Source organism: Gorilla gorilla, chromosome 16 (genome assembly GCF_029281585.2).
Source record: "Gorilla gorilla gorilla isolate KB3781 chromosome 16, NHGRI_mGorGor1-v2.1_pri, whole genome shotgun sequence".
NCBI classification, from domain to species: domain Eukaryota; kingdom Metazoa; phylum Chordata; class Mammalia; order Primates; family Hominidae; genus Gorilla; species Gorilla gorilla.
Genome location: NC_073240.2, coordinates 32,828,027 through 32,846,163, shown reverse-complemented (window position 1 = coordinate 32,846,163; position 18,137 = coordinate 32,828,027). Strand labels below are relative to the sequence as shown.

General features: G+C 42.7%; 1 protein-coding gene across 6 annotated transcripts in view; it reads left to right on the top strand.

The window, feature by feature from the left end:
• FAN1 (FANCD2 and FANCI associated nuclease 1) overlaps nucleotides 1-18,137 on the top strand; it is a 132,978-nt gene that overhangs the window by 93,960 nt on the left and 20,881 nt on the right. For 5 of the 6 annotated variants that reach the window (XM_063698925.1, XM_031002127.3, XM_031002125.3 and 2 more), the window contains 6 exons: nucleotides 1,401-1,541; nucleotides 3,901-4,102; nucleotides 7,157-7,390; nucleotides 11,458-11,589; nucleotides 13,844-13,952; nucleotides 15,538-15,657. In XM_063698925.1, the coding sequence (XP_063554995.1) occupies nucleotides 1,401-1,541; nucleotides 3,901-4,102; nucleotides 7,157-7,390; nucleotides 11,458-11,589; nucleotides 13,844-13,952; nucleotides 15,538-15,657 (938 nt within the window). Of the gene's footprint in view, nucleotides 1-1,400; nucleotides 1,542-3,900; nucleotides 4,928-7,156; nucleotides 7,391-11,457; nucleotides 11,590-13,843; nucleotides 13,953-15,537; nucleotides 15,658-18,137 lie in introns of those variants that run through there. The other variant, XM_055363198.2, reaches the window with a different exon arrangement.

The window sequence follows — 18,137 nt, the reverse complement described above, 5'->3', positions numbered from 1 at the left end:
TTAAATTCGCACGGTGGAATTATGGTATTCCTTGTGTTACTTTTTAACATGTGAGCGGTACTTCTCTGGGCACAGCTGTGTGTAGTATCCACTTCCATCTCTACTTTTGCTGTTCTCACCAGAAGATGGACATAATAGCACATTGGCTTTTCTATCCAAACTAGTCACAGATCTTTGGTTGGGTGCTGATTGCATTCCTGCGAGTATTTCAGAGATTGGTGGCTCTGTAATTCCATGTAATTGAGAAATAGGAACAGTTTTCCTAGTGCAAGTTCTTCATATGCATGTGTCTTGCACTCCATGGAGAATCATGTACAATCTGTTGGTGTGTAGAAATAATTACTGCTAATTGTTTTTGCCTTTTTTTTTTTTTTTTCTTTTAGAGACAGGGTTTCTGTCTGTTGCCCAGGCTGGAGTGCAGTGGTGTAATCATAGCTCACTGTGACCTTGAACTCTTGGTCCCAAGCGATCCTCCTGCCTCAGCCTCCCAAAGCACTGGGATTACAAGCATAAGCCATAGGCTGGGCATGGTGGCTCAGGCCTGTAATCCCAGCACTTTGGGAGGCCGAGGTGGGCAGATGGCCTGAGGTCAGGAGTTCGAGACTAGCCTGACCAACACGGTGAAACCCGGTCTCTACTAAAAATACAAAAATTAGCCGGGCATGGTGGCGGGCGCCTGTAATCCCAGCTAGTCTGGAGGCTGAGGCAGGAGAATGGCATGAACCCAGGAGGTGGAGCTTTCAGTGAGCGGAGACTGCACCATTGCACTCCAGCCCGGGCAACAAGAGCAAAACTCCATCTCAAAAAAAACAAAACAAAAAGAAAACAAATTAACAACCAAAAAAAAAACACCAGCATGAACCATCATGACAGGTCAATTTTGCCTTTTTAAAGAAGAAAGGAAAATAAATGTTGGAAATTTTCAAAATACAATTAAGCCATTTTAGAGTTGGCCAAAATTTAAAGATAATCTGGGTAATAGGGAGATTGAGACCAAACAGGTTAATTAAAAAGCTTGGTCAAGATTGCTGGGTTAGAGATGACTGCCCTACTGAAGCTAGACATTTTTTTTGGAAAATTATTTCAGATTATTTTCGATCAAATCAGAATAATGCATATTAAGCTAAGAGCAGAGAACAAAATAAGAATTCTGGGTAGGGCTTTTCTGAGGGAGTAGAAATGTTGATGTCTAGAAAATGGGGAACTTGATCTTAGAAGTTTTAAAATGACCAATAATTGTTACCAAATTTTTAAATGTACTTTCAAAATGGTTTATTCCATAAAATGAAGGCCTTATACATACAGTAAGCATATGTGTATTTCTAAATCGTACATTTATTCACCTTAGGTTTAAAAGGTAAATGCAGTGATTTTCACCATTTTTCTTAACTTTATTGCAGCTACTGGTCAGAAGTTATATGTAAGGCTCTTTCAACGTAAATTAAGCTGGATTAAGATGACCAAATTAGAGTATGAAGAGATTGCCTCAGACTTAACACCTGTGATTGAAGAATTGACGAATGCAGGCTTTCTACAGACAGGTATGACTAGTAGGAGGAGATGTGAAATGAAAATATGATCTAAAGAACTGAGCTTCTGCAGAATGATGGCAGTATTATTATGGTGCCCTCCCCTGGGTGGTGCCTGGTAACTTACTGTTTTTTAATTGAATTTTTAATCTTAGGACAACAAATTACTCATGTGATGCTAAAGCCATTCTTAGCCTGAGTTAAGAATACTAGAATAACGAGAGATCATCTGCTGCTGTTTTCTTGACTGTGGCAGGTTTAGAATGAAAGTCACCTGGGGATAGACGTGGGTGTGTGCCACAGAAGAAATACATCCCGGCCGGGCACGGTGGCTCATGCCTGTAATCCCAGCACTTTGGGAGGCCGAGGCAGATGGATCACCTGAGGTTGGGGGTTCAAGACCAGCCTGACCAACATGGAGAAACCCCATCTCTACTAAAAATACAAAATTAGGTGTGGTGGCGCATGCCTGTAATCCCAGCTATTTGGGAGGCTGAGGCAGGAGAATCACTTGAACCCGGGAGGCTGAGGTTGCGGTGAGCTGAGATTGCACCATTGCATTCCAGCCTGGGCAACCAGAGTGAAACTCTATCTCAAAAAAAATGGATACATCCCTTCTTGGCGCTCTCCTTCCAGCAAGAGCTTGACTCATCTTACTTAGAGTCCTCTTCTTTATGATAGAATAAAGCTGGTTGTTTGAAACCCGTATTGCCTCTAAAAACTTCATCTGCCCCCCGTGCACACACATACAGCTCTTCGATTATGTTGATTGCCTTAAGCATTGTTGAATTGCTTTAAGCCTATGTGAACACTAAGGAGAGTCTATCTTCTGCAGTGATACCCTTCGTTGTCTTGTCAGTAGCATTCGTTAAGTACCTACCTATGTATTGGGTACAAAATTGTACTGTATTAGGAAAGGGAAATGTGAGCCTTGGGTTCAAGTTGCTGACATTTTAGACCAAAATAAGCGAATCAGCCAGATGGTTTCTTTGGGGCAGAGTTTATTGTGGGGAGCAGTAAGTGGGGATGAAGCAAAGTGAGCAGGAAGTGTGTTAGGGTGGGGCTGGATGGCGTGGGATGGGGAAAGTTGCGGGAGAGGCATAAAAGCTCAGTGAAGGCGCTTGGATGTGAGTGGTTAGTGGTGGGACACAGGACCCTCTGCAGAGCAGCGCTTCCCACACATCAGTGCCAGCAGGGTCACCTGGGAACTTGATACTCAGTCCCCACCTGACTTGGAAAATGTGGTGCAGGTTCCGTAAATTCATATGTCTGACAGGCATGCCAGGTGACTGCTGCAGGTGAGCCTTGACTTACCTTCAAATGAGCAACAAAACCAGGATCCTAGTGGCTCACCGTGGCACTCAGTCAAGTGCAAGTCCCATCCATGCTCCAGCCCCATGGGGCCTGGCTCTGGCTGTCCCTCTCGCTGTCTGCCACGGCCACCCAGCCCTCAGTGTTCTTCACCAGGATGAGTGCATTCCTGTCTCAGAGCCTTGGACTGACTTTCCCCTCCACCCAGGTCAGTTTCCACCACGTGGCCACACGGCATAGTTGTCCTTTCCTTCCCCGCTGTGTGGTGTTACCTTGTCAAAGGTTTGCCTGACTACTGTGTGAAATACAGCCAGCCTCCTGCCAGCTTCAGTTTGCCTCCTGAGTTGTGTTTTTCTTTAGAGTGGTTATTACCACCTGATAAATTTGCCTATTCTTTTAATTGTTACGCTGGGAGGCTAGCTCCTATGGATGGGATTTCTTTCACTGTAGCATGCCCGGGGCCTTAGAACATTACCAGGCCGACAGTGTACACCCAATAAATATTTGCTGAATGGAGGAAGAAGGCACTGCCCTAAACTTGTAAAGCCTTGAAGGCAAAGACCAGCGAGGTCTGACTGAGCCGAATTCCTAGGCCAAGGTTGGTATCGGGGCCCACAGTAGCCGAACAGGCTCACGAATGCCGAGTGAGCAGGAGAGGCTTGTGGGAAGAAGAGGGCTGATGATCAGTTCTCTCTGACCTGGTTTGAGAGGTCCCATTTTGTAGGGGTTTTGTGACGAGAAAGGCAGGGAGTATATATTCCAAGCAGGTGTTGAGATGCCCAAACCATAATGGCTATCCATGTGTGTCTTTACTTTAGTTATGTTTTCCTTTAGATTTTAGTGAGAAATTCTATTATTTGATAACTTTTAAGAGATATAATAATAGTGTTATTAATACGTTAATAATACCATGTTAATAATTCCACATTTAATGATTGGTTTGGCCAACTAATTAAAATTTTCTTAGTAGCATTTCATTTTATTTTCATCTAACTAAGGTAAATAAAGCTAGAAAATAGTAAAATTTAAAAAAACTTTTTTTTTTGTTTAACCATTTCAGAATCTGAGTTGCAAGAACTCTCTGAAGTGCTTGAACTCCTTTCTGCTCCTGAACTAAAATCCCTAGCCAAGACCTTCCACTTGGTGAATCCCAATGGACAGAAACAGCAGCTGGTGGACGCCTTTCTCAAATTGGCCAAACAGCGTTCAGTCTGCACTTGGGGCAAGAATAAGCCTGGAATTGGTGCAGTGATTTTAAAAAGGTTTTGTTGGCTATTGTTACAGTAAAAACATTTAAAATGTTGATAGCACATATTAACTTATAGTAGATTGTATACGTGATTGAACTGTAATTGTTTATTTCAGTTGTGGTTAGATTGAGAAGGCTGGAAAAGCCTTAATTGCAATAGCCTGGATTCTTTCTTGGGTTATTATTCAAAATTTTTGTCATAACACCGTACTAATTTCCAGGACCAAGAAAAATCGGAAGGCAATAGGCCTTTGGTAAATTGTAGTATTTTATTTTCCGAGAAAAATACAGTTTTAAGTGATTCTTATGGGATTTTAGGGTAAACTATTCAGTCAAATTTTTATTTTAGTTAAGTTTTTGTTTACTAAACAAAGTATAATCAGGCAGTCTTAATGTGCAAGTTTTCCTGAGTTTAAACGTAACAATTTACCAAAAACTGTGAGTGGCTTCTTTTGTCCTTGAGAAGCCCTTGACCTGTTTCAGTTGAAAATTACAAAAACTTTTAGAATTGATTTCTTTTGCCCATGTTATTTATATAATCAAACTATATCAACTCTAGTCTGGGAATTCACTACTGTGGAGTCGAGGATGAAATGAGAGGATGCTTTTGAAAACACTTTAACATGATGTTGTTATTTATTTTATATATTTGTTTTGTATATTTCAGTTGTTATGAGCCCATCCTTGTTGGGGAGGTGCTATAAATACTAATCTTTAATGAAACATAGGTATAATAAGGCAGACATTAAGAAAAATATCAATACCAACACTTGAAAAAAGCTTGTATTATAGATTTTTAAAAAGTACTTCAATAAATTACATACTTGTAATTAATTGACTTGAGAAGTATAGAATCCTCATCTGTGTGGTATGTTAAATGTCTTCTAAGTCCTTTCTTTATCTAATTGTATTTCTTAAGTATTTGATGTTAACCTTATATGTAACATTTTATAAGCAAGTAAACATTAAATTTAGCCACCCTCTGGCTGGGCACAGTGGCTCACACCTGTAATCCCAGCACTTTGGGAGGCTGAGGCAGGTGGATCACAAGATCAGGAGTTCGAGACCAGCCTGGCCAATATGGTAAAACCCTGTCTCTACTAAAAATACAAAAATTAGCCTGGTGTGGTGGCAGGTGCCTGTAATCCCAGCTACTTGGGAGGCTGAGTCAGGAGAATTGCCTGAACCTGGGAGGTAGAGGTTGCAGTGAGCTGAGATCGTGCCACTGCACACCAGCCTGGGTGACAGAGTGAGACTCCCATCTCAAAAAAAAAGAAAAAAAAAAAATAGCAGCCCTTTCTTGGTATATGCACTTAGCATAGAACAGATAAAATAAATAAGATGAACATATTTTATCACTAACTTTGGACTTGTAGGAAAATAGAATCCTCAAGGCTGTTTTAGTTCTAGTAAAAACCACTGTCCTTTAAGGTTGTCTTTTATTTCTTCATTCTGATGGTAAAGCCCAGCAGTGGAATTTCAGAGTCCCTGCCAGCCCCACGCTAGGGCAGCGCCTGGTGCTTTTACTCTGCTGTTATAATAAAGAAACAGAAACAGCCACATTATTACAGAAAAAGGCACATTATTTATGCTTTCTTAATCCTTGCAGGAGTCTCTGCTTAGTTTTCTGTGTTTAATGCTTCCTTTTGCAGACTGGAGGCTGTGTCCACTGGGGGCATCCCTGGGACTCTGAGTGGAGGTGGATGAAATGGGTACTTTGGGGCAGTCTGTAGATGAGTGGCTCTCAGTTCATTGGTGGTATGATAGGAATCCCACCCCTTCCCCTTCAACTCCATGATGGTGGCACTCATCTCTCCCACACCCTCTGGGATGCAGTGCTGCTTTTGGTTAAATAGCTTCTGCACCAGGAGGGTGTGACATCTTTCACTAGCCAAGTGGTTCTCAACTGGGGGCATCTGGCATCATCTGGAGACATTTTTGGTTGTCAGTACTGGAGGTGGTGAAGCTAATGGCATCTAGTGACTAGAGGCCAGGGACAGGGCACTGCTGAGCATCCTATAATTTACAGGACAGCCCCTGACAACAAAGAATTACCTAGCCTAAATGTCAATAGTGCTGAAGCTGAAAAACCCTGCTATTGATGGTGTCTAAGCTGCTAGAGTCAGAGGACCCACATGGTCCTGGATTTAATTTAGACCTCCAAGCCCATCTTGCAGACATCCAGAGTTGAACTGAATTCACTCCAATGTTATCCTAGAATAGAGATGCTGCTGGACCATTCTGTACACTAGAGAAGGGGTCTGCAACCCCCAGGCCGTAGACCGATAACTGTCCATTGCCTGTTAGGAACTGGGCCACACGGCAGAAGGTGAGCAGTGTGCCAGAGAGCATGACCGCCTGAGCTTTGCCTCCTGTCAGATCAGCAGTGGCATTAGATTCTCATAGGAGTGTGAACCCTATTGTGAACTGCGCATGCGAGGGATCTAGGTTGCGTATTCCTTATGAGAATCTATTGCCTGATGATCTGAAGTGGAACAGTTTCATCCCGAAACACCTCCCTCAACCCCAGTCCATGGAAAAATTCTCTTCCATGAAACCACTCCTTGGTGCCAAAAGCGTTGACTGCTGCACTAGAGAACAGCACCAAACTTTGGCGTATACATTTGCACCACGTCTTGGTACACAAAATCTGATGTTTTACCTGGAGCCTTTGATAATGACATTTTAAAGAAATACCATTATTTAATCTAAATCATCACTAGAATAAAAAATTGAGAATTGCTTCATGTTGACTAGGCAATACTTTTCTGAAAGTTTTCCTGGTATTTGAAGCACTCATGACCAGGGTAAACCCCAACCTACTGTGCAGCCGAGGAAGGAAGCACTTGTATGGAGCCAAACCATGTGTGGAACCATTTGGAGATGTACATTCATTTACTCCTGTGTATCCCTGGGTGAGCTCTCAGCCCCAGAGCAGTTAAGTAATGCTCCAGTGTTTAAAATAGTGAATGTCATTTCTCTTTATTTGAGATGAAAATAATTTGTAAAATCTGACATCCAAATGCTTAAAAAGCTAAAAGTTATTTCTACATTGTACATTTTTCAGAGCCAAAGCCTTGGCTGGACAGTCAGTACGAATCTGTAAAGGCCCCAGGGCTGTGTTTTCCCGCATCTTGCTACTGTTTTCGTTGACCGACTCAATGGAAGATGAAGACGCCGCTTGTGGAGGTCAGGGACAGCTTTCAACAGTCCTGTTGGTCAACCTCGGCCGAATGGAGTTTCCTAGTTACACCATCAATCGGAAAACCCACATCTTCCAAGACAGAGATGATCTTATCAGGTAAGATGATGTTAGCTCACTATAATGTCTATATGTGTATTTCACAATTTAGTAAAAGGTTTTGTTATTTTTTTCCAGCCAAAGTAGAAACATTAAGTCCACAGCCAAAACAGTTTTTAATCTTTTTTTGCCCCACTTGTATACATTTCTATGACTATAGGGAAAATGTAGAAGTGTGCTGAGATTATGGTTGCCAAAATCCAAGGAATTTTGAGTTAGAACTACAAAAACTTTCTCTGGTTTATGTTTCCAAGTACCTTTGGAAGGGAGTATTTTTTGTTTGTTTGTTTGTTTTAATTTGAGACAGGATTTCGCCCAGGCTGGAGTGCGGTGGCATGATCACCGCTCACTGTAGCCTCGACCTCCTCGGCCCAAGTGATCCTCCCACCTCAGCCTCCCAAGTAGCTGGGACCACAGGCACATGCCACCACACTCAGCTAATTTTTGTATTTTTTTGGTAGAGATGGGGTTTCACCATGTTGCCCAGGCTGGTCTCAACTCCTGGACTCAAGCAATCCGCCCACCTTGGCCTCCCAAAGTGCTGGGATTATAGGTGTGAACCACCGCCCTCGGCCTGTATTTTTTTTGACACAGACATATTAACAAACTTGACTTAGGAATATGTTGTTGGCATGAACAAGACTGAAGATGAATATTTTCTTATTAGTGACACTTTAGGTAAAGCTATTAATAACTTGTATATTGTATATCATACATATGATAATTAGATATACAGATGATAAATTAGAAATTTTCACTAATTTATATTGGCACACGGATTTAGTGAAAATTTGGTTTGTCCAATAAAAGTAGTTTTTGAACTAAAAGTAGAACTACCATGTGACCCAGCAATCCCACTACTGGGTAATATCCAAAGGAAAAGAAATAGGTATATTGAAGAGATATTTGTACTCCCATGTCTATTGCAGTCTATTCACAATAGCCAAGATAGGGAGTCAACCTAAGTGTCCATCAGTGGATGAATGGATAAAGCAAATGTGGTACATATACACAATGGAGTACTATTCAGCCATAAAAAAGAATGAAATTCTCCATGGTGGCAACATGGCTGAGCTCATTATGTTATGTGAAATAAGCCAGGCACAGAAAGACAAATACTGCATGTTCTCACTCATATGTGGGAGGTAAAAAAGTGGATCTCACAGAAGTAGAGGGTAGAATAGTGGTTACCAGAGGCTGGGAGGGGAAGGGGGATAGGGAAAGGTTGGTTAACAGATACGAAAGTGCAGCTAGGTAGAAGGAATAAGTTCTGTTGTTCTGTAGCAGTGTAGGATGACTATAATTAACAACAGTTTATTATATATTTTTAAATAGAAGAATGGATTTAGAATATTCCCCACACAAAGAAATGGTAAATGTTTGAGGTGATGCCTGGTATGGCAACACATGCCTATATTTCTAGCTACTCGGGAGGCTGGGGCAGGAGGGTCACTTGAGTCCAGAAATTCGGGACTAGCCTGGGCAACATAATGAGACCCCGTCTCTAAAACATTTTCAAAAAAGTTTGAGGTGCTGGATATGCTAATTACCCTAATTTGATCATTATACATAGTATACATGCATTGAAATATCACACTGTGCCACATAAATATGTGCAATTTTATGTTAATTAAAAATAATAATAGATGCCAAACAAATAATGGGATTACAGTATTAAAAAGCAGGTTTTGATAAGAAAGAATAGTATAGGTCTTACAGAAAAAAAATTTGGATTTCCTTTAAAAAAAACACCTTTGATAAGAAAAATTAATTTGGATTTCCTAAAATGTCACTTTTGATTCTTGATTTGGATTTCTGACTCAAATTTAACCAAAATTGATTCTGATATTTGCTTTTAGGAAAGTCCTGTAAGTGTTTCTAGGAAAGCCAGGTGCTTTAAGAAGTAAGTTATTGAAATTTTTGAATCACAGCAGTGTCAGTATAATCTGATTTTGGCCCATTTTACCTTAGCTGTCAGGAAGCTCAGTATCTTATTTGTGTTCAATGGGAATAACTTTTTTAGTTAAAATCTCTAATAAGACTATTTATTCTTACCCTGTTTTCAGTTGTCTCATATCTTTTTTACCTTTTTTGTTTTTACTGGCTTTACGCTTTTCTGGCTTGTGAGAATGTATACTCTGAAGCCAAGTTCCAGTTTCTGTACCAATGAACTGTGAACCCACCCTGTGCCTCAGTTTCCTCATCTGTCAAATGGGGAGAATAATAGTATATTCTTACAGACATGTGTGGGGTGCATGGGAAGTGCTTAAAGCCTGGGCTATGGGGAATGCCTACTACATGTTCATTATTATTTTAATTGTCATTCTTACTGTTATACCCAAGTTCTATGACAAAACCATGGTTGACAAGTTCAAAAGGCATCTCATATTCTAGAAAGTAAGTGTGCTGTAAATAATAAAAATAATGAAAACTCCCTTGGTTAAGCAGAGGGCCTTAAGATGTAAATGAAACTGGATTTAATTGACTTCTAGAAAGGTAATACTATTCAATATCTGGTAATGTGATACCTGGCCAGGAAACCCTTGTTGTCTACCTCTGTACTTGAGATAATTTATCTTTTTAAAATGTTTCTTATTCATTCAGTAAAATGAGTGTTGAGTACCTTTTATGTGACTTGGTTAGGGGTTGTAGCAGTGCACAAGAGAGGGCCTCAGCCATCATGGGGCTATGTTTCCTGGGGAGATAGAAATTAACCACTATTTAAAGTGTGTGAGAAGTGCTGTGATAATTGAGGGACAGGCTGGATAAGTTCTTTGTAGACAGAGTGGCCCTGGAGAGGTGACATTTGAAGTGGGACTTGAGGATGAGAATGAGGTAGCTGTGTCAGGGTCTGGGTGCCTGCATCCCGGCCATGAGATAGCATGTGCACAGGCCCTGGGGCAGGAAAGAGCTTGCTGAGTTGGAGGAACTCAGGAGACCCCTGGCTAAGATGTGGGGGTGGCCAGGACTGGGTTGATGGTAGCGGCAGTGGAGAGAAGTGAATGTGTGTGAGGCAGTTTGGAAGCAGTAAAGACAAGACTTGATTCTGATGTGGGCGAGAAGGCGAGGAGTGGATCAAGGATGGCTCTGGTGTTTTGCCTTGGGGTGGGGCGCCATCCAGTGAAGGGGATTGGGAGAGGTGTTGGTGCTGGAGGCGTCAGTGTGTGGGGTGCTCTTCAGCCGTTTGGTTGAAGCTGTTGTGTGTGGCATTGGACTTGCGGTCAGGAGCTCAGGGAATGGGTCTGGCCTGGAAAAAGTCAACATTTTGAGAGTCACTGGCATATGGACAATGTTTGAAGCCATGGAACTGAATGAGCAGCATATTATAAAAGAATGAGATCTAAGAATTTGTGAGCAAACTTTTACATTTGGAGGCAATTTCTTTACTCTTACTTTACAGTGTTTGTACATAATGATATTATGTACTTCATGCTTTTCTTTTAGATGTGAGACCAAAATACAATGAACATGTACTCAAAGTGTTAACAGAATTTGTTGGTTAAATGTCTTTGTTTTTTGGTAGCTAAAGGAGCGATGAAAAATTGTCTTTCTTAAGCTAAGTTGTGTTGTAACATTTCAGCATTGCCATCTCCCAAAGAGCATCCCTTAGTTATTTTGAAATATTCCAGGTAATCTTCTTAGCTTGGGCAGCATCCCTCTGGCTAGCTCTGATTGTAAATGATTAAATTATCAGATCTGCATCTGACTATAATTCTGATGTCGATTACATGTTTGCTGTCATGTTGTTGAATGAGTGAATGGATGAATGAATGGATGAGTGCCAAAATCAGGAATGAGGAGCTGATCCATATCACATTTATAGAATGGAACATGTTATGTGATAATACAGCATAAATGTTTTTATCTTTCTAGTTGGGCTTTCTTATCAGTTCTGGGCCATTCCAGTGATGTAGTTAAGATAAATTATTATTAGAATAAAATTTAAGTGGCCCTCATATTTTAAAAAACACACTTTTACCTTTCAGAGTGAGATCTAGTGGCTAGGATGTGGTCATTCTATGGGAATGCTCATTCTTATTTGGAACTTGGATGGCATTTTCCTCCAGATATGCAGCAGCCACACACATGCTGAGTGACATTTCTTCCGCAATGGCCAATGGGAACTGGGAAGAAGCTAAGGAGCTCGCTCAGTGTGCCAAAAGGGATTGGAACAGACTGAAAAACCACCCTTCTCTGAGGTGAGAGTTTTTCTAGGTACCTGCCAAAATTTATACATTGACCAAGTTGTTCCAAACACTTACAGTGGTTTTCTTCATGAAGAATATACTCCTTTTTCTCTGTGGTTAAACCAGCTGTGGAATTGAATTTTGTACGTGCTTTGCCTAGCATGAAAGTGCTGTGTGAAATAGAAGGAAATGTCTGAAGGTTTAAAGTGAATTTGATATAACTCAGATCCCTGGGCAACACACATGCCAACCCCATACTTGACTTGTCGCATGCCAACTGTAGGAATGTTGGCCTCCCTGAGTACTGGTGAGCTGAACTGAAACGTGAGGGAAGCCAGCAGCAGGACGGATGTGGGAAGCGTGGTAGGTGGGTTCTTCTGAGGGAAATTCAAGTAGGTGTTAAAAACTCTGCAAAAGACAGCTCAAGCAACTTTCCAGGTACACAGCACATGATCTTTTATTTTGTTGAAAATGGTAAACATCTTCAATATTTGTTAAGACATTTTTTCCTTTGTTGTTACATAGTGATGAGAAAAATTAGTATTTTCAGATGCCACTTTGAAAAAATCATTTAGGATATACAGTTGACCCTTGAATGATGCAGGGGTTGGGGTACCGACCCCTCAGGCAGTCAAGAATCTGTGTGTAACATCTGACTTCCCCACTACTTAATTAATAGCTTACTGTTGACTGGAAGCCCTACCGATTACATAGTCAATTAACACACATTGGATATGTTATATGCATTATATGCTGTATTGTTACAATAAAGTAAGCTAGGGAAAAGAATATGTTATTAAGAAAATCATAAGGGGGCTGGTACGGTGGCTCACGCCTGTAATCCCGGCACTTTGGGAGGCCGAGGCTGGCAGATCATCTGAGGTCGGGAGTCTGAGACCAGCCTGACCAACATGGAGAAACCTCGTCTCTACTAAAAATACAAAATTAGCCAGGCCTGGTGGTGCCTGCCTGTAATCCCAGCTACTCGGGAGGCTGAGGCAGGAGAATCACTTGAACCCAGGAGGCGGAGGTTGTGGTGAGCTGAGATCACGCCATTGCACTCCAGCCTGGGCCACGAGCAAAACTCCGTCTCAAAAAAAAAAAAAAAAAAAAAATCATAAGGGGCTGGGCATGGTGGCTCATGCCTGTAATCCCAGCACTTTGGGAGGCAGAGGTGAGTGGATCACTTGAGGTCAGGAGTTCGAGACTAGCCTGGCCAACATGGTGAAACCTCGTCTCTACTAAAAATACAAAAATTAGGTGGGTGTTGTGACGAGTGTCTGTAATCCCAGCCTCGGAAGGCTGAGGCAGGAGAATCACATGAACCTGGGAGACAGAGGTTGTAATGAGCTGAGATCACACCGCTGTACTCCAGCCTGGGTGACAGAGCGAGACTCCATCTCGGGGGGGGGAAAAAAAAAAAAAGAGAAGAAAATCGTAAGGAAGAGAAAACATATTTACTGTTCATTAAGTGGAAGTGGATCATCATGAAGGTCTTCATCCTTGTTGTCTTTACAGCAAATAGGCTGAGGACGAGGAGAGAGAGGAGGGCTTGGTCTTGCTGTCTCAGGGGTGGCAGAAGCAGAAGAAAGTCCACATATAAGTGGACATGTGCAGTTTAAACCCATGTTGTCCAGGGGTCAGCTGTATATTTATAGAGCAATAATATTGACTTAAAAATCACAAGAAGTTAGATTACTATAAACAGAGGTTGATAAACTTCTGTAAAAGGTCACATAGTGAATATTTTAGGCTTTGCAGGCCATATGGTCTCTGTGGCACCAACTTTACTCTGCTGTTTTAGTGCAAAAGCAGCCACAAGAAGTACGTATGCAAATGAATGAGCCTGGCTGTGTTCCAGTTAACTTCATTTGTGGACATTGAAATTTCAGTTTCATATAATTTTCGCATACCAAAGTGTATTATTCTCTTGGATTTATTAACAATTTAAAAACATAAAAACCATTCTTAGTTTGCAGGACATAGAAAATCAGGTGGCAGACCCTGGGTTTGGCTGTGGGCCGGAGTTTGCTGACCTTGGTTTAGAATGACGAGTTCTCATCTTACTCCACTGTCTGAGTGACCTAGGACGTGGCAGCTGGCTGTGAGAATGTAGGTTTGTGGTGTAGAAAATTGTACACAACTGAAAGTATTTAGAGTATACCTTTTTAAAAGATAGGAATTCAGTCTGCTTTGTCACTTCTTATTATTGTCTTATAATAAATTAACCAAATTATTAAACTACTGGTATATGTCTTCATTTTAGATGCCACGAAGATTTACCACTCTTCCTGCGGTGTTTCACTGTTGGGTGGATTTATACAAGGATTTTGTCTCGGTTTGTGGAAATACTGCAGAGACTTCACATGTATGAGGTTAGAGCACAGGTCCCTGCCCCCCACCATTACTGATGTGATGGCGTTAAACATGTGAAGGGACAGCTGTCGGGCTCTCAGCATTTCCTGCTTATTTGGTTAGCACACAGTAATATAATGGAGGCATATTTGTTTTGTTTTGTCTTTTTGAGACAGGGTCTCACTCCATCACCTAGGCTGGGGTGCAGTGGCACGGTTCAGCTTACTGCAGCCTCTGCCTCCCGGGCTCAAGTCATCCTCTCGCCTCAGCCTTCTGAGTAGCTGGGACTACAGGCATGCACCACCATGCCTAGCTAATTTTTGTATTTTTAGTAGAGGTGAGATTTCACCATGTTGCTCAGGCTGATCTCGAACTCCTGGGCTCAAGTGATTTGCCCGCCTTGGCCTCTGATGCTTTGACAGTGGGGGCCTAAAGTGTTGGGATTACAGGTGTGAGCCACTATGCCTGGCCAACGAGGGCATATTTAATGTAGGCAGCCCGCTGTCTCTTGGATTAGTAGAGAGAAGATAGGTGAAGATGGACAGCTGTTCTGTTTGCCTGTGTGTTGATGAATCTGTGTCCCATGATGGCCTGGGGGTGGCGGCCACCATCCTGGAGGGTGCCCCACAGGTCTGCAGCCTGAGCCTGAGTCTCTTTCAGAACTCCTTGTGAGACTTGGGAGGTCCCCAGAAATCTCTGAGGGGGAAATCTCACGTTTCCTTTTGCTTCCCTGTCAGCTGTCATGGATTGTCTGGAGACAATTTATAATCACAAATCAGAAATTTGTCGTATCCTGAACTTTGTGAAATTGCTAGATTTCACTTTTGTTGTGTTTGATATTTCTATATTGAAAATGTTATCTCCAGACCAGGCATGGTCAAAAATACATATATACAAAACAAGAAGAAAAGAAAATGGGATCTTACAAAGAGGATGTGCTAAGCTGGTTTCTTGGCCTGGGGTCTGTGAATCCCAGGGGAGTGATGGGTGGGCTTTGGGGAAATCTGTGAATCTCAAACTTGCATGTGTATGGGGATTTATGCATTTTTCTGGGGTAAATCATTCCATATTACAAAGACATCCATGAGCCACAGAAGATTAACAAACAGAATGACCGAACAGTCTGTACATAATCTAGACCAGAGAATGTTCCTGTTGAGGTAGGGTGTTTGTATGAGGACACCCCTCATTACTTTCCTGCCCACCCCAAATCCCTCTTGCAGTTGGTCCTGTGACCTGCTGTGTTCCCAGAAGTATGTGGGTTTGCCAATGGTGACCAGTGCTCAGCTGCCTGGAACTTGACCCTGTGCGACTCTGCACTGGTTGACTGGTTTGCAGAGAACACTCTGCAGCACTCACAGATGTCTGTACCCCAGTGCCAGCCGGCAGGGACCGGGTGAAAAGTGAGGATGCCTTAGGGAACTCACGCCCACTCCAGAAGGCACCTCAAAGTCCCTGTCCTGTCAGTTCGGGGTCCTTGGCCTCATTGTAGAATGGAAAGATATGCATTATAAATAGGCTTTACCAATCCTATGGGCTTGTAAATATCATTACAGCTGGATTTTTTGTGAATCTAATGAGGTTTCTTTGTTATTGTTGCAATAGGAAGCCGTCAGAGAACTTGAAAGCCTTTTGTCTCAGAGAATTTATTGTCCTGACAGCAGAGGCCGATGGTGGGATCGACTGGCCCTTAATTTACACCAGCACTTGAAGCGCCTGGAACCGGTACTCAGTAACAAAACATATTTGAAACACCTTTTCATTTTAGAATCAACTTTTAAAATATGGCAAACTTAATGCCTTAAAATCTACATGTAATTAGAACATGTATTTCTTTTGTTAACATTCTTCTTTTGTCTGTGTTCTTCCAACCCCAAAAGAATACCAGGGATGCCAGCACAGCATGAGCATAGAGACTGGAAGCTTTTGTCTTCTCTTTGCTAATTGGCGAGATGGGCTGGCTGTGGACTCTGTGCTGGGATTTAGGAATCAGGATCTAGGAATTAAGGGAGAGGGAGAGTCAGATGACTCAGCAAGTGCCTTCAAGGAAGGTGTTTGTTTTGGAAATGGTGACTTTGTTGATTTGTAGCACAGGGTCTCTAGGTAGAAAGATTGGCGAGAAAGCATTCCTTTCCCTATCTTATTGCAGGTCCTTTATGCGTGACTCTGTACTTCTGTGAGGTGTTTTGCTCTGCCATTGGGAAGCGTTGTTTGACCTTGAGCAGGCACCAGTGCTCCCTGTGGTGGCGATCTAGGGGCACTTGGAAGCACAGGGATTCTGTGGCCACCGCAGCCAGGCGGGTGAGGCCGCAGAGCCTGTGCCTGTGGGCTAGGCAGCAACAGTGGTTCTTTGTGTGGCCGCCAGCAGGCCCCTCCCTGTCTCTATTCCAGCCTTGCATTTGAGTTGAATGGAGGGGACTGTGCCTCTGGGAGCTTTTGATTTTTTCAGTGGCCCATTAAGTGAATCAGGGTGATGTAGGGGTGGAAAAAAATGACCACTGGTTAGGAAATATGACATCTTGTTTTTATTGCCGTAAACTGAAAAAGTGCCTTGTTACCTCAAGTATCAGGGAAAGAGCCAGTAAAGCTATTTCCTCTCATGGAGGAGGGTGTGGGGCTTCCTTACCACTCGGTGTTTACTGAGGCTGAAATAGCAAGAGAAAGCATCTGGTAGCCCAGAACCAAATACAGAAGGAGAAAGCTTGTGTTTCTGTCGCCTTTCTTTCAATGAAATAAAAGTTCAAGAGAGTACAGATTTCCCCTCTGTTCACAGTTCTGCTAGGGGGTAGACAAGCCACTGAGCTTATTTTTGAGATTTGAGCTGAGCCTAGTTCCTCCTAACCTGTTTCCAGAGGTCTTACTGGCCATAGCTCTTGTTATTTCATTAGTGTTCTTTGATCTTTACCTCAGTCTCCAGGGAAGGGATCGCCTAGCTGAGTGCTAATTCCTGCAAAGTGCCCTGCAGCCAGCCCAGGCCTGGCCAGGGCAGAGGTGGAGCCAGCTGGGCCCTCCCTCTCCGAGGCCAGGCTGCCGCTGCCCGGCACCGTCTTCTGCCAGCGAACAGGGTGCCCTTCAGAGTCTCATTCTCCCATCTTCATTCCCTTCAGCCACTCAACTCCGGATGGCCTGAGCCTTCACTGATTTTCAATTTCTTGGTTTTTATTTTTTCTTTCACTTTTTATGTTTCTATTATGGTAAAATAAACTTAACATCCCTAAAATATGGCATTTTAGCCATTTTTAGGTGTACAGTTCAGTGGCATTCATGGTACTCATAATGTTGTGTGACCATTGCCTCTCCACTTACCACTCCAAATAGAAACACTGCAGCCATTAGGCAACTACGCCCCGCTTTCCCTTCCCCCAGCCCTGGCGACGACGTCTCATCTACTTTTTGTGTCTGTAAATGTGCCTGTTCATTTCATTCATTTCATTGAAGTGGAATCCTATGATATTTGTGGTTTTATGTCTGGCGTATTTTGCTCAGCATCATGTTTCTGAGCTTCACCCGCATCGTGGCACATGTCAGGACTCCGTTCCTTCTCCAGGCTGAACACACTTCCACTGTAGCATCTGATACCACATTTTTCTAGCCACTCATTGGTCGATGGACACTGGGTTCCTTCCACCTTTTCGGCCATTTTGAAGAATGCTGCATGAACCTCTGTTTCAGTCCCTGGTTTCAATTCTTTTGGGAATACCTGAGAGTGGAACTGCTGGGTCCTGTGGTGATTCTGTGTTGAGCTTTTTGAGGAGTGGCTGAACTGTTTTTCACAGTGTTTACACCAGTGTCACATTCCCACCAGCAATGCGTGAGGGTTCTGGTTTCTCTACCTCCTTGTCAATGCTTATTTTCCATGTTTCTGATTATAGCCATCCTAGTGTGAAGTGGTATCTCCTTGTGGCTTTCTGTGTTTGTTTATTTGTCTGACTCTGAATCGCCTTGGGAAATACTTGTAATTCCTCCAAACCTTTGGCTCCTGTCCCTGTAAATAAGGAATCTGAAGCAGCTCCATGGTTCCTGACTGCATATGAGATTCACCTGGCGCTTTGATGTGGCCCCCCACCCCATGCCTGGGCTCCTGCTCTGGAGGTTCTCATTGTGTGGATCCGGGGTGGGACACATGTTTTCCTACAAAGCTGCCTAGGTGATGGCCTGAGAACCACTGAGCTAAGTTTTCCTGTAAAGTCAGGCATCCCTGAAGT